The 16,940-nt window shown below is 41.5% G+C and overlaps 1 protein-coding gene across 1 annotated transcript in view; it reads left to right on the top strand.

The window, feature by feature from the left end:
- LOC148718215 (uncharacterized) overlaps positions 1-16,940 on the top strand; it is a 31,283-nt gene that overhangs the window by 5,496 nt on the left and 8,847 nt on the right. The window contains 3 exon segments of the mRNA XM_088742346.1: positions 9,841-9,904; positions 11,869-12,981; positions 13,391-16,940. Of these exon segments, the coding sequence (XP_088598472.1) occupies positions 9,841-9,904; positions 11,869-12,981; positions 13,391-16,940 (4,727 nt within the window).

Raw genomic sequence — 16,940 nt, 5'->3', positions numbered from 1 at the left:
TGGTTTGTTCAGTTGTTCCTACTTGTGACAAGACCAATTCCAACTTTCCTTCCAAAGTGGTCATGCTCTTTAACATGTGTTACATATTTGCACATCATGCCCATTAATCTACGACATGCAATACGAGGTGCGAAAAAACAAAACTGAAAATAGCCTCTTCGAGGAAGCTCTTTTTGACCAAAGATCAAATTAAATTTGTCGGTAGCGTCTAAAACCTACCCTTCCCATCCTTGAGATTTGGACACACGGATGCAGGCAGCAGCCATTCTTCCCAATGACCAGTCGCTGGTTTGACAATAGGCTTTCTTGCGTTTTTTAAGAGCGCTTCATGTCCGCTTTCAAGCGAAAATTCAGCGACAGCCAACGTGTTGTTCATTCAATCATGACATGACTCCAACACAAAACTATCCAACAATGCTTTTAAATAATCTGCAAAGGACACCTATCAAGTTGGACATGCCTCAATGAGTCTTTTATGAAGAAGACAAAATGTTTATTCACGAGAAAGATGTTTTGACCGCAATAGTTTCGAGTGTTTTCGGCATTAGTAATGAGATCTAATAATATCTCTGATAAAAGACTCGAAAGACAAACATTAGCGGAGTCATTCTCTCGTCACACCCACCACTGACGCTGCTCTTGGCAGATATCTGCAGTCCACTTGTCCCTGATCGAACAGAAATTTGGATTCCCAAAGACTTTACGACCTTTCAAGATGTGAAGGTAAGTAAATATGTTTCACTGTGTCGGTGAAAGCCTGTTCTGGATGTGGACAACCACAAACGTTAGCATGAGCTGCTGTTCTCGTCAGGCTGGACTTATTCTTATTGGTCAGGGAAGTGTATATGCTCTTTCAAGTTTTTAGTCCAACTTACTTGTGCAGTAACTAAGTTTTGAGCCGCCGACAGGAAATATGTTTTATTAATCTTGAGCAAACTCAATGGTGACGACGAGCATTTCACAACGAAAAAGCCTAAGGAAATTATTACGAATATTGTTTGCCTTAGGTCAGCCACATCTCACGCAGTTAATCTCTCTTTTTCCGTTGATAAGTCATATTTCTAGATCTCTGCAGCGGTTATAGCCACTGTTATTATATTCATACTATGTGTTGTTGCCGAGATTACTCCATAGCAAAATGTTGTTAAAGAGACGGTTGAAACGGTCTATTGAACCCACCATTGAATTTAATGTATCTTATGCTCCTGTTTGTGACGTGTCATATTAAGATGTTTTCATAATCCTAATTTGTCCCAATCTAAGCAAAAAGTTTAATCTAACTTCCTGAAAACAAAATTTTTCAATGGATATGCCGTTTAAGGCAAAATAAATTGCACCCAGCGCTAGTTCACAGTAGAGACATGTTGGCGACACTCAGCTGATTAGCTATTCCTTTGGTTATCGCAGCGATTTTCAGTCGAGCGTCGAACGTAATCCTAGATTACCATGGTTTTGGTATACTTCGACCTGTGATAGGTTAAGAAATCTCGCGCCACCTTCTCACATCCAATGAGATTCAAAACTAAAACCAAACGCGTCTGAGTCCATTCCATTTTCCCGCGCTTTAGACAGTTTGCTTGTTTCTACTTCGAGTTCCCATTGGCTCCTTCTGAGATATTTCTTTGTTCTCAGCGAGTAAACTGAGAAATGCTCTCCTAAATGCCAATTAATCGAAATGCTCTCTTAAATAGACCCTTATCTCAGAAATTCTTCATCTCTTCCCCGTGAAGCACCTCTACACGTGACTTAAAACGCTGCAAGATGTGTTTTGGTTAACTTGCATCAGGCAGCCATCCGCGTCCCTCTCTCTTGGACATACTCGCTGTAAAAGAAGCCATTCCTCCGTATTGTATTCTCTACAATATATATCGTTTAAAGATAAGTCATTGTGGCTTGGAGAGAAAATTCGGTCGAGAAACCAGTATTTGGATACCTGTTGCTTATCTTTCAAACAAGTGATCAGCATTGGTTTTTTTTTCGAGATAATTGACTGATGCGTGACGTATAGCGTGGGATGCACGCGCGATATGTGAAGCGAACGCTTATGAAAGGCTCTAAGTGAGACGAGAAGTGAGTTCCCACGTGGACACCTCGTGAACTGAGCGCGACGTGAGCGCGTTCGTTGTTCCACACTTCTGATAGGACGATTCACATCTTTCCTTCTACAACGTCATCATGCTCTTTTAATTAACATGTGATATACACCTGCATATCTCAGAATTCATTCTTCCATAGCATTCCCCCCCCCCCCCGCCCGCTCACCGTCCTTCCTTCAACCTTCTCAAACCTCACCATCCTTGTGGACAGCCCTCTGGCTGAGCTGGAACAAGGCACGAGTCTGACTATTAATTATGCGAGACAAGCACCATCAAAAATTTGCTATGTGAAAAAGGTTTCTTCGACGAGGTTCTTTTTGACCAAAGACTGAATTGAAACTGACCAAAGTGTCTAAAACGTACCCTCCTCACCCCTGACGTTTTGGACACACGGCTGCCAGTAACCCAATCCCTCAATGGCAAATCCTTGGTTTTGGAGGATAAGCATTCTTTCATTGTTTTAGAGCGTTTAGACTGAATGTCCGCCTTCAAGCGATTTCTCAGATATGGACACGTCATGGTAGATCTAGGCTATTATGCACGACAGTCATTGGACTTGATCATTTAACCATGGCACGACTCCAAACCAAAAACTATGCAACAATGCTTTTAAATAATCTGCAAAGAACACCTATCAAATTGGACATGCCTCTCTGACTCGAACACAAAAAGTTTATTCACAACATTAATATCTTGATGAAAATTAAAATATTTTTACAGATCTTGAGCGAACTCAATAGTGATCACGAGCATTTGACAACGACAAGGCCGAAGGAAATTATCACCCACATCTCACGCAGTTAATTTCTATTTTTCTGTTCACTTGTCACATTTCTTGATAACAGCTGCAGAGATGTACACTGTTATTATTTCCATACTTGTTGAAGTTTGAGTTACATATTTCGGTGTACTAAGTGTTAGATACAATGTATATATGAAGTTCATATATTTTGAACTGCGGTATTAAATACGTATGATACACGATCCTCGCAGTAGAGAGCGCTATTTATGCAATAGCGAAAATCAGACCAGAAAAAAATCAGGCCTGTACGGGGTTCGAACCACTGACCTCTGCGATAATAGTGCAGCGCTCTACCAATTGAGCTTACAAGCCAACTGGGAACAGGCCGTCAAGTTGATTCGTAATAAACCCGTGATGATAAATCAGACACAATGTATAATAAGTGTCATTGCCGAGATTGCGCCATACAAAACTGTTGAAAAGATATTGAAGCGGTCCACTGACCCCACCATTGAATCGAATATATCTTATGTTCCTGTTTGTGAAATGGAAGTGTTGTATGAAGATATTTTCATAATCCTAACCCGTTCCAATCTAAGTAGTACTTAATTCCATAAAAGTGACGAAAATTTAACCTAACTTTTCTGAAAACAAAACTTTTCGATGGATGTGCCTACGGCAAAATAAATCGCAGCCAGCGCTGCGTCATAGTAGAGACATGTTGGCGACACTCAGTTGATTAGCTATTGATTTGGTTTATGGCGGTGATTTTCAATCGAGCGTTGAACGTAATCCTAGATTGCTATGGTTTTGCTTTACTTCGCTCTTTGATTGGTTAAGAAACTCGCGCCATCCTCACATCCAATCAGATTCAAAACTAAAACCAAATGCGTCTAAGTCCATTCCATTTTCCTACGCTTCAGACAGTGTGCTTGTTTCTACTTCGACTTGCTTGTTTGTACTTCGAGGGGAAGCAGGGTTGGCACAGTGGTGAGAGCGCTCGCCTTTCATCAATGTATCCCGGGTTCGATTCCAGTCATTGGGAAAGCTGTTGAAAACAAGAGGGGAAGTTTACTTCCATTAAGACAAGAAAAGGTGAGACATCTCTGCGCTTAATTAGGACCCCGAACCTATTCACGCGCTCGTCGAATAATACTGTCAAAAATACTGTCAAAAGTTAAAAGCATTTGAGAAAGGAACAAGTCCGAGGGTACGCTTTAAAGAGGCGGAAGTAGTTTGCACAAGAACTTAATTCAGTTTATTCGCTGTAATCGAGCCTTTCCACTTTAAGCGGAGTTTAAAAAGCTCGCGATTGTGTAATAGTTGATCTATTCTCCATCAGCCGAGCTTTTACGCCCCTAAAGCTCAGCTTTAAATTCTACACCGACAGGTGGAAACAGGATGCGATCATCAGTTCATTCGACCTGCATGTCAATACCAAGCTCTGACTGACGTAAAATTTTAGTAGAGCTTTCACGTCTACTTGAATTAACGGCCAAAAATAAATCTAATGGCTATAACTATCAGTTATCGGTCTTCTCTCTCACGCATCAGAGGCAGATCTAGGGGAGGGGAAGGGGTTTCCCGGGACACCCTTTATTTTGAGATAAAATAATAAAAGTAGAGGGAATAAAAGCCGGCAGGTGAAGACGCGCAGACAAAAAGGCCTTCCCCCCCCCCCCCACACTTTTAGCTCGAGGTCTGGATACGCCACTGTGTTTGTTCCGAAACTTCAAGGGTTGTGTAGCCGATAAAGGGAAGCTTAGGTTACTAAATCCATCTTGAAGGAAAACAAAATAATGCTTAAATACGACGAAAGCGTGCCAAAACGCATGCACCCATAATAGCTAACCGTACCGTCATCCCGTCATACAACATCAGTATCGATGTGTGATCATTCGTCCTCAATGGGCTAAGTCTACGTTTAGCATCGCAGAGCAGTCCTAAAAGGTCACGATCTGTGCTTTAAAGCTTGATTCTACAATTGAAATTCTGTAAATCTCAAGAAAAACGATTTGTCGTTCATTTATCAAGTTTATCCTTGTTTTGGTCACAAAAAATCTGTGTTGAAATGTATGCGTCTGCAAGACTCTGTGACCCTCTTCCGCAGTATGATTTTATCGTGTCAGCGGTCATCTGACTTGCGTAATGGTAAACGAAGTTCTGCCTGCAGTCAACCAGTGGTATCATAATTGATTACTCTTCTCTGACCAGCTAGGTTCTGGAGCTGAAACTTTGCCGGATTTTGCCAGAATTTACGATAAGAAAAGGCGAATTGAAGGGCAGATTCAAACCCGTGTAAACTGTCAAAAACCTTTGGGGCCGAGGTTAAAGAAAACTGTAATCATTTTGAGACTATGAAAAACGCTTTATTAATCAGTCGCTAAATCTTGACAACCGTAAAGGATTGTTGACATTTATGAAGATGATTTCGCATTCCTTCGTACCAGGATGGGCTCCTGTTCGTACTCAATTTCTCACCGGTGGAAGTTGTGCAATAATCTGTCAACGCACGTGCATGGAACGGATGCAGTCGATAGTTGCCTTCGGACAATTACCGAAATTAAAATCCTGGCTGCTTGATTGCTAAATTTTAATGAATTGTTGCGACATAATACTGATTTCGATTTCATTTCCACATGAAAATATGAAACCGTTTTCGGATGATTTCCGCGAACTGTCCTTGATGTCTGTTGTGGAACGCACAAAACATGTAACATGTAGAATTCACTGTTGTGAATTGCTCAATGAAATCTTCCTTCCGTTCCTGTGTCCCATCCAAAAGCCCGTAACCGTAGTCTCTAGGACTAGTAGCCGGCTTTGGGAAGAATTCGGATGACATCTCGTTAGGACGGTGAGGTCAATGAGCCTACTAACTATGGCCCTGATGAGCACGTGACCTTTAGTAAAAGCGCGGGATTCTTACCGCTGGTTATAACACAGGCGGCCCAAGCTCTCTTTGAGAACCACACAAGGAACACAATTTGCATATTTATAAGGACTTGTACGGGATTTTCTAAAAGATATCCACAGAAATATTTAAAAGTGAAAATATTCAATAAAAATGGCTTACCTTCCATACGTGTGTTGTCTTCTCCTGGTGTCGTTATTTTACCGATTTCACTTGATTTAAGCGGTTTTTTTAAATTCTGGTTTTCTACCACATAAAGAGAAGACTTCTCTTTATGTGGTAAAAAATCCCATACAAATTCTTATAAATATGCAAATTGTGTTCCTTGTGTGGTTCTCAAAGAGAGCTTGGGCCGCCTGTGGTTATAATTAACAGCTGATTCAACCTTAGTCCCCAAGTTGAGCTTCCCTCAGTTATTTATTACTAAAGTGGGACGACCGCTGACACAATAAAATCATACTGCGGGAGGGGGTCACAGAGACTACGTGCGAATTTGCGACCCTGTCTATTCGAATGCCTCGGGTGTTAGTAACGAGATCTGACCATCGTTTGTTCCCGAATAGAAGCAGGCAACTTTCGCTTCATCCCATCCCGCTTCTCTTTGGGCGGTATTTTATGCTGTGTATTTCAAGTTCTTGACTCGTTGCCACGACTCAAAGATTGTTTGTTTTCCGAATGACTCCGGACTCCAATTTGTAGAAGTGAGTAACTCGTCACATTCCCTTTTGTTGCCTATAGACGGATTCATGCTGACGTCATTGTTTACATTTTTGCTCATTTGCATACGGCTTTACGGAAAGAAGGAAGCATGTTAGATATAAATTGACTTCAGGCAGCTAAAGAGCTAGAAAACCTTAGTATATGGTGAAATTTTTAGCTCTTTGAGTGTAATATTCAAGGAGAAATGGTCCATCAAAAACTGCAAAATTTTCTGGGTGGCAAAAAGCGCTAATGAGCTAATACATTCTATGTAAAATTTGGAGTTTTTAAACCCGTGTTGCACAAAAAGTGTTCAATGCATCAGGCTCGTATTCATTGGCCGAGTTAATCGTACTTTGATTTTTCGATATTCAGAACTGATTTATTTTTAGCTACATCAAAAACTGAATTGCTTATGCTAATGAGGCATATATTGTAAACAAGGATTCCCCTAGTAAGTAAGTAATTCATGACATTCCCTTTTGTTGCCTATTACTTGCACCAAACAGAACAGTGACATGCGGAGTATGTAGCCAACACATTGTAAGTTTTATTAGGAGATGTGCCTAAGCATCGACTACTTGATCGTTTAAAAAGCGCATTTCTGTATATCCCGAGCGGAAAACAAAACTAATCGTAAACATTTCGTTTGAAATAGCTAAAGAATTCAACCGCTTGATCCTGAAGGGGTGTGTGTGGAGGGGGGGGGGGCGGGGGGAAAGGTATTTCTTAGAATGACTTAGGTGGGGAGGCTCCGCCAAATGGACGGACCTTTTCCAGGCTTTAGATTCTTAAAAGGGTTACAAATTCTGTCGGTTCAATATCCAATGGTAGGTTTAAAGGGTGCTTTTTTTGTGTGGAAAGTGTACGAAAAGGAAACCTATTCTATAGTGGATAAAATGACGGGAATCTTTGCATCTAGAACTTCATAGAGCACCCCCTCCCCCGGTTTTAAACCACAGAGAGCAGCTAGTCTCCAGCAGCATTGCATCCTAACCACTTTTTTCCCTCAAACATTTAACATTGTCAACCCAGCCAGACCCTGTGGAAGTTCTTATACACAAGAAGAGAATACTCGTTACTAGTGTTTCACTTCAACAAAGGCTAGAGAGGTGAGTTATTTCTTCGTTTCATTTCTTCGTTTTATTTGGACCACTTGTTTGTTGAGTCAATGCCGTCCGAAATTAGAAATTTCGTAGTAGCGCTAGACAAGATCTCGGAGTGGAATTTACCTCTACAGAACGTCAATTTTGTTGATCACACCTCCCCTCGCTGTTCGCCAAAATTTAGCTCAGTTGCTAATACTGCATCTTTACCAAATTTCGTTCTAACGCTAATACACTGTCGTTTCAGCCTTTCACTGGGAAAGCCGTTGAAAACAAGAGGGGAAGTTCACTTCGATTAAGACAAGAAAAGGTGAAATATCTCTGTGTTTTAGTAAGACCCCGAACAAATTTTCATGTTTGTCGGATAATACTATAAAAAATACTGTCAGAAATGAAAAGCATTTGAGAGAGGAACACAGCAACGGTACGCTTGAAAGAGGCGGAAGGAATTCTCAATCAGCCGAGCTTTTACGCCCCAAAGCTCAGCTCGAAATTCTACTCCGACAGGCGGAAACAGGATGCAATCATTTGTTTACTCGATCTGTCAATACCATGCCTTGACCGACGCAACATTTTATTAGAGCTTTTGCGACTCCTTTAATTAACGGACAAAAATGACTCGAATGGTTGTATCTACCAGCTATCGGTCTTCTCTCTCATGTATCAGTGGCGGATCTATGGGAGAGAACGGGGGCCCCGGAACCCCCTTTATTTTGGGGTAAAATAATGAAGGCATAGGGAAGAAAAGCCGGCAGGTGAAGACACACAAACAAAAAGCGCCCCCCCTCCCCCCCTTAGCTCGAGGTGTGGATTCGCCACTGTGTATGTTTCTAAGAAATTTAAGGGTTGTGTAACAGAAAAAAAGAAGCTTAGGTTATTAAATCCATCTTGATGGAGAACAAAATAATGTTTAAATACGACGAAAGCGTGCCAAAATGCATGCACCCGTAACAGCTAACCCTCATTCCATCATCCAACATAAGTATCGACGCGTAATCATTCGTCCTCATGGGCTGACTAAGTTTATGTTTAGCAGCGCAGAGCAGTCCAAAACGTCACGATCTGTAATTCACAGTTTGATTCGAATCAATAGTAACCGAAAATCGTAAGAACAACGATTTACCATTTATTTATCATGTTTATCCTTTTTCGGACACAAAAAGTCTGTGTTTCTATGCGTCCACGAGACAAAGGATAACTCTTTAGAAAGGTCAAGTTTTGAGCCAAATGTGACCATTATGATTATGGCTTCAGTCCAGAATTGCGCAACATGAAAAGGGTTCTTGACGAGAGCAACAACAAAATTTGATATGCTTGATCACTTTATCTATCAAGTAATAAGTCACGAGAAACGTCTTCTGACCTCTGTCTGAATATATTCGAATGCCTCGGACGTTAGTCATGAGATCGAAATATCGTTTGTTCCCGAAAACAAGCAGGCAGCTTTTTCTTCATCCCATCCCGCTTCTCTTTGGGCGGTATCTTATGTTGTTTAATTCAAGTTGAGATACAATGAAATATATGAAGTTCATATATTTTGAACTTCGGTGTTAGATACATATGATGCACGATCCTCGCACTAGATAGCGCTATTGATTTTTTTCAGGTCTGGTTTTCGCTTTTGGTTCAATAGCGCTATCTACTGCGAGGATCGTGCATCATATTTATTTCAAGTTGTTGACGCGTTGCTACGACTCAAAAATATTTTGTCTTCCGAACGATTCTGGACTCCAAATCGTAGAACAGAAGTCAGTAAATTCGTCACATTTCCTTTTATAGCCCAAATATTAATATTGTAAGTTTTATTAGGAGATGCGCCTAAATATCGACGACCTGACTGTTGAAGAGAAGTATTTGTGCACATCCCAGGCGAAAACAAAACTAACCGTAAACATTTCATTTGCCAGCTAGAGAATTCACCCGCTTGATCTTCAAGGGGTGGGGAGGGGGAGGCATTTCTTATGATGACTTAGATGGGGAGGCTCCGCCCAATGGACGGACCTTTTGCAGGCTGTAGATTCTTCAAAGGGTCACAAATTCTATTGTTTAGTTGATAAAATCGACAGGAATCTTTCCATTTAAACCTTCATGGAGAATCCTCTCCTCCGGCTTTAAACCGCCGAGAACACTGAGGTAGTCTCTAGCGGCATTGCATCCCGGCTTACTACTTTTTCCCTCAAACATTTTACATTGTTATTCTAGCCAGACCCGGTGGAAGTTCTTAGCTTATTCTCGCATTGCATCTTTACCAAATTTCTTTCTAACATTAATACGCTGTTGTTTCAGCCTTTCATTGGGGAAGCTGTTGGAAAGCAAGAGGGGAAGTTTACTTTGATTACGACAAGAAAAGGTGAGACATCTTTGCGCTTTATTAGGTCTTCCAACTTATTTACACGTTAGATAATAATGTAAAGAGATACTGTTCGAAATTTAAAGCATTTGAGAAAGGAATGAGTCGGCGGTACGCTTTAAAAGAGTCAAAGTAGCTTGCATAAGAACTCAATTCAATTTATTCGCTGTAATCGAGCCTTTTCGTCGTATTAAGCGAGTTTAAATGTTCACGATTATGCAATAGTTGATGCATTGTCAATCAGCCGAATTTTTACGCCCTAAAGCCAAGCTTGAAATTCTATATTGACAAGCGGAAACAGAATGTGATCCTTTCTTTTTTTAATCTGTCGATACCATGCTCTGACTGACGCAAAATTGATTAGAGCTTTTGCGTTTCCTTGCATTAAAGGCCAAAAATGACTCCAATGGTTGTAACTATCAGATATCGGTCTTCTCTCTTATGCATGTTTCCAAGCGATTACCCAACGAACTGTTCGCAAATAGAAACCGAAAGTACAGGGGAGTGTAACCTAAAAAGGGATTGGGGCGAGACGGGACACACTCTGACTAGTGTCAATAGTGGGTTTACCACAGAACCATCAACCAACAAAAGCCCAGAATAGTTGCATGAAGATCTCCTCTACTTTTTACGTGAAGCGTGATTGAGCAAATTTTTTTCTCGTGAATCGTGATGTGAATAAATAATTCATTCGTGAATCGTGATTAAAGATGGTAAGATCTTTCTATTTCAATGTGACCCGTGAATTAAGAGTCAAATAAATCGTGATTCGTGAACCATTTTGTTTTGCGTGATGAATTTCCGGCTACTTTATTGTACGTATTGTTCTCGAATGGCTTTGGTTAGATGTTGACAGGAGATGGACTTCATGTGGATCGATAAAGGTCGGAAGAAAAGACCACTACTAGCTTGTTTACAGCCGCCCCATCCCCTCAAAAAAATTGGGAAGGGGATAGGGCGGCTGTAGACAGGCTAACCACTACTGGTTCTTGAACAACTAAAATGAACATAGAGGGCATTACATCATCGTTTGTCGCGTAAAACTGGCACGACTAGAAAAGTTAGATGTAACTCAACATGATTGTCTTGAATTTCGCGTAAATGTGAAAGAGTTTTGGATATTATTTGTGATGCGTGAAAAAGGCCAAATAATTTTTACCCGACTGAGTTCTACAAACGGGTGTAGGGGACCCTGTTACATGATATGTGAAGCGATAATTCGTAGATCTAGACAGAACACAAATTTCCCGTCGTTAGAGTAAAGATGGGCTTATTTACATGAGTATTGTTTAACTAACACAAAGTTACTTGTAAGACCGATTTAAAATTCTTTGCGAAACAAGATACTAGGTAGCTTCCTTGCTTTCCTGCTGGCATACGTGAGCTCATTCGCACGCATGAAAATATGACTTCCATTTATTGAAGATAATATGATCCAATGAAACTAGGACCTAAGCTCAAATATTGACTCCAGTCGTACAAAGTTATGTTAATTATTACTTTTCGCGGTATCCTATCGAAAGGTTCATCATAGAGAGTTCCCAGAAAGCTTAATTTAGAATGTCACGCAGCCTAGGGGGCCGTGACATCCCGAGATCCCTCATGCAAGATTACTTTCCTCTATCTTTACGAGACGGTTAGAGCGGAAGGCAAACTCTCTTTTGTTAGGACCAACCCCACGAGCTAATCTTTGTTGAAATGAGTTCTTTGGGGGGAGGGGGTGGTAGGGGCGAAGGGCGGGGTTAGAGCTGAAAATGATTCACAGTGATGCGAGAATTTAGAATTACTTTCAATTGCTAAGTAACTACTTTACCATTGCGTATTCAAGAAATTCTACTGCATAAAATTTAATCAAACCTTTAAATAGCTTTTCAGGTATCAATCGAGGCCAAAAAACAGTTTACTGAGGAAGGCCTTTCGTGAATAGTTTGTGTAATTGATCAATTGGAACTGTTTTATTACAGACCCCAGGGAGATCTATCTGTCCAGATGCCTTGAGATCATCGTTGCTCATCATAATAAGGTAGCAATAATGACTCTACAGCCGTTTACAAAAGAACAGTTAAACTACTTCAAATTTGCTTTTGTCGTGCTCAATGAATTTCCAAAGGCATTACGTCAAACCTTCAAAAACAAATGGGACAATATCTTTGGACATCTTCCTGGTTTCCAGCCGTGGGATGACTCCGTTGCCGTGCGCAACATGTTCCTTGCCAAAGAGAGTGGATCTACTAAAGTCCCTACTCATCTTTCGTACGATGCCTGGGATTGTACTGCCTTATTCCAAGCCACCATCTTTTCAAAGTCCTATTCCATGCCAGACGGTGGAGGCCATCACAGAACACTTAGCTACTTGTTCGTGAGACCCCATAGACTTCCTACCGGATGGTTTCATGCTTCTGTGATCAGCCGGACTGGGAACGATGCTGAGTCATTTGCCTTGGCGATCGATCAACTGCGACTTTTACGAAATGCGTTCTGCCACTCACCCAGCTCCGAGATCCCGAAAGCAACATTTGACATGTACATGCAACTTACTAAGGACGCCTTCCAAGCCCTTAGTGTCTCATCAAGTTCTGTGAATGCCATCGGAAACTTAACTGAGACAGATTTCCCGATAGAAAAAGTCCGCAAGCTCGAGGATGGGATCAGAAAAGAACTTCAGGCAGAAAGGACATTTCTCAAAGAAGAAGTAAAAGATGAGTTGATGAGCATGAGGTCTGATATCGCAGAAGCAAACCAGGAGCGGCGGGATGAGGCAGAACAAACAGTGACGGAGATAAAAGAAGAGATTCGACAACTGAAACACCAGTTGCAAGAGCAAAATAAAGAGAGGAAAAAGGAGACGTCAGATCATGAAGAAACTATCAGGTCTGATATCGAGCAATCAAACCAAGCTAGAGAGAAAGAGGCAACATTAGCAGCCCAAGAAAGAAAAGAAGTGATACAAGAGATTCGTAACTTAAAGAAACAGTTGGAGTTGGCAAAATCAACCGTAGCTACAAAAGAAACGAGTCAAAAACTTGCTGAATTGAATCGAAAGTTGGAGGACATCACCATAAAGACCACGAAACAAGGTAATAGAGGTTCTACTGTTTGTCTTCAAAGTCGACTTTTTTCACGGTAACTTCAAGACATTTTTCAATTCGATTCTTACCTAAAAAGAGAATCGCATGCCATGTAATCGTCAACAAAGCAATCATAAAGTAAGAGGGGGGCTCTTCTCTGTAACAGTTTTGGAAGGGATATGACCCGCACCAATTTTGAGGTTGTTGAAATAATGGTTCTGGCCGATAAAGTTTACCATACTTTAAATAAAAGTTTCAACACCAGTTAGCTTTATAAGCTGAGGTCTTATTCCTCTATAACACACTCGTCGCAGGTAGCTGTGGGGTGCACATTTCGAGATTGAGTACTTACAACAACTTGATTGTATACATGTGTTCATATTCTGAACTAATACTTAATATTTCTTTTTATTCGTAGAGTCTAATCCTATTCTACCAAAATCAAATCTTCCTTCAATGGTTCCTAACTTCACTGGGCGCGAAAAAGAGTGCAACGACGTCATTGCACACGCGACCAACGAAGCCACTCGCCTCGTTTCCATTTGGGGCTCGCCGGGTTTCGGAAAAACGTCGACTGCAATCGCTGTAGGACATCGCCTCCAAGCACAAGGCCTGCCAATATACTTTGTTTCGTTACGTGGGATGAAGCTAAAAAGTGATCTGACGTCGAAGTTTCTTGGCTTGTTTACACAAACTGTGCCAGCATCCCAGCGTTTGACGGCAGATGACGAACTTTGCTGGATTTTCGCTCAGATTCCAAATCACTGCATTTTCATCCTTGATAATGCTGACGATCTTTTTGAAAGTGACCTTCCGAACGTGAAAGAGGACGCTGTTACTTTAATTGGAGAATTTCTCAATCGCAGCGATAAGGTCAAGTTTCTTCTCACCACAAGAGAATCCTGTGAATTTTTGAATCTGCGTTTCAAAGGACATCATACTGTAAGAATAAGAGAGTTAGACGAGCAATCCTCTTCAGATCTTGCCCAGGAATTGCTTCCAGAAGCAAGCAAGTCTGATGGATTAAAAGTTGCAAAGAAATGCGGGAGCGTACCATTGGCAATGAAGTTGTTGTGTTCCTTGATTTCGGAGGATGGTACAGAGACATCAAGTGATTCTATTAACATGTTCTTGAATACTTCAGACAACGTTCTGGAAATGTTGGATAACCCAGACTACCCCAGTGATATGAGGTTGAAGTGTCTTTTCGACGCCTCGTTTCAGAAACTTTCTGCAAAGGAAAAAGAAGCACTGGTCTCACTTTCCATTCTTCCCGAACACTTTGACAAGGAGACCGCATCAGCTGTTTTAGGAATGAAAACAATCCACGCCGTACAAGTTCTGAAGAGACTCAAGAGAACGTCTCTCATTGATTTTAGTTCGAAAGCCGAGGAATATTCCATTCATAAGCTCATACTGTCATTTGTGCAGGAAAAAGGGGAAAGTGAGATGAAAGAAACGGTTCTCAACTCCAAAGTACGCTATTTCGAACTGTATATTTCACTATTCGAGAGGCTAACAGAGACGTTCCTGACAGGATATTCTATGTCGGCTTACCTTGAGTATTTTAAGAATGAGGCAAGATTCATTCAAAGTCTTATTGACGGTTGCCAGGAGGAAAGAACAGTCAGGAAAGTCTGCAATGCCTTGATTAAAGCAGAAATGTTTGTCTGCTTTCTTTATTTGGAAGATAAAGCAATGTTTGGCATTATTTACGAATCAGCAATAAAGGCAACCACTAATCACGATAGTATCAACTCTCTCCACAAACAACTGCTTCTGTGCAAGGCGTACGGTGACTTGGTTATGGGCTCAACGGGAGAAACTGAGACCCTGCTCTCGGAGGCTAAGCAAACTAGGTTGTCTGATCTCGTCCGTGACCCAGAACTGGAGGGAAAACTGCTGAGTTACAATGGATTGTACAAACTTTCCAAGGGGAAAACTGAAGAAGGAGTGAAACTTCTAGAAGAAGCACTTTCATCGATGGAAACCATTCAGGGGCACAGAATCCTAAAGCTCATCATTTTCCAAGTTCTTTCTTTCTATCGCAGTAAAAGTAACCCTTTACAGTCACTGGAGTTCTACAAAAGAGCAGTAGATGAATGCAATAAAGTGGGGGACATAGGCCTACTGGTGATTCCAAAGATCAATGAATCAACGAAAGATGAAGGCAGAATACATTTAAACGCAACTAAACTGACCGACAACCAGCCACTTCAAACCGAAGTTATCATTCTCGTGAGTCAAGCGGTGAAGAAAATATCAAGCAATGAAACCACTCAATTCTTTTGTGCGTTACTGCAGCAAATACTGACGGAATCTGGAACGACCATCCCAAAAGGTGCTAGTGGTCGGTTCAACTATCATTTCTCTGGGGTCAAATTTCTCATAAAATTAAAAGAGGTCAAGGACCGCCCCCTTTACATAAACGAAATTATGAATTTTCATTCCAAAAGAATAGAAACCCAATCACAAAATGGGAAAAAAGGTAAAGACAACAACGTAGAAGCTGTAGAATCAGCCAAGCGGGCACTTCATATCAGGTTGAAGGTTCTGGGTGAGGAACATTCAGAAACCACTGCCAGCTATCATTTGTTAGGAGTTACTCAACATTCACTGGGAGACTTTGTCTCAGCCCTTGAGTCAAAGAAGCGTGCACTGGATATCCGGTTAAAAGCTCTGGGTGAAGACCATTCACAAACCGCTGACAGCTATCATTCCTTAGGAGTTACTCAACATTCACTTGGAGACTTTGTCTCAGCCCTTGAGTCAAAGAAGCGTGCACTGCATATCCAGTTAAAAGCTCTGGGTGAAGACCATTCACAAACCGCAGACAGCTATCATTCCTTAGGAGTTACTCAACATTCACTTGGAGACTTTGTCTCAGCCCTTGAATCAAACAAGCGTGCACTGGATATCCGGTTAAAAGCTCTGGGTGAAGACCATTCACAAACCGCTGACAGCTATCATGACGTAGGAGTTACTCAACATTCACTTGGAGACTTTGTCTCAGCCCTTGAGTCAAACAAGCGTGCACTGGATATCCGGTTAAAAGCTCTGGGTGAGGACCATTCACAAACCGCTGACAGCTATCATTCCTTAGGAATTACTCAACATTCACTTGGAGACTTTGTCTCAGCCCTTGAGTCAAACAAGCGTGCACTGGATATCCGGTTAAAAGCTCTGGGTGAAGACCATTCACAAACCGCAGACAGCTATCATTCCTTAGGAGTTACTCAACATTCACTTGGAGACTTTGTCTCAGCCCTTGAGTCAAACAAGCGTGCACTGGATATCCGGTTAAAAGCTCTGGGTGAAGACCAGTCACAAACCGCTGACAGCTATCATTCCTTAGGAGTTACTCAACATTCACTTGGAGATTTTGTCTCAGCCCTTGAGTCAAACAAGCGTGGACTGCATATCCGGTTAAAAGCTCTGGGTGAAGACCATTCACAAACCGCTGACAGCTATCATTCCTTAGGAGTTACTCAACATTCACTTGGAGACTTTGTCTCAGCCCTTGAGTCAAACAAGCGTGCACTGGATATCCGGTTAAAAGCTCTGGGTGAAGACCATTCACAAACCACTGCCAGCTATCATTTGTTAGGAGTTACTCAACATTCACTGGGAGACTTTGTCTCAGCCCTTGAGTCAAAGAAGCGTGCACTGGATATCCGGTTAAAAGCTCTGGGTGAAGACCATTCACAAACCGCTGACAGCTATTATTCCTTAGCAGTTACTCAACATTCACTTGGAGACTTTGTCTCAGCCCTTGAGTCAAACAAGCGTGCACTGGATATCCGGTTAAAAGCTCTGGGTGAAGACCATTCACAAACCGCAGACAGCTATCATTCCTTAGGAGTTACTCAACATTCACTTGGAGACTTTGTCTCAGCCCTTGAGTCAAACAAGCGTTCACTGGATATCCGGTTAAAAGTTCTGGGTGAAGACCATTCACAAACCGCTGA

Source organism: Stylophora pistillata, chromosome 13 (assembly GCF_964205215.1).
Source record: "Stylophora pistillata chromosome 13, jaStyPist1.2, whole genome shotgun sequence".
In the NCBI taxonomy this organism is placed as follows: Eukaryota; Metazoa; Cnidaria; class Anthozoa; order Scleractinia; family Pocilloporidae; genus Stylophora; species Stylophora pistillata.
This window is presented reverse-complemented; position numbering and strand designations above follow the sequence as displayed.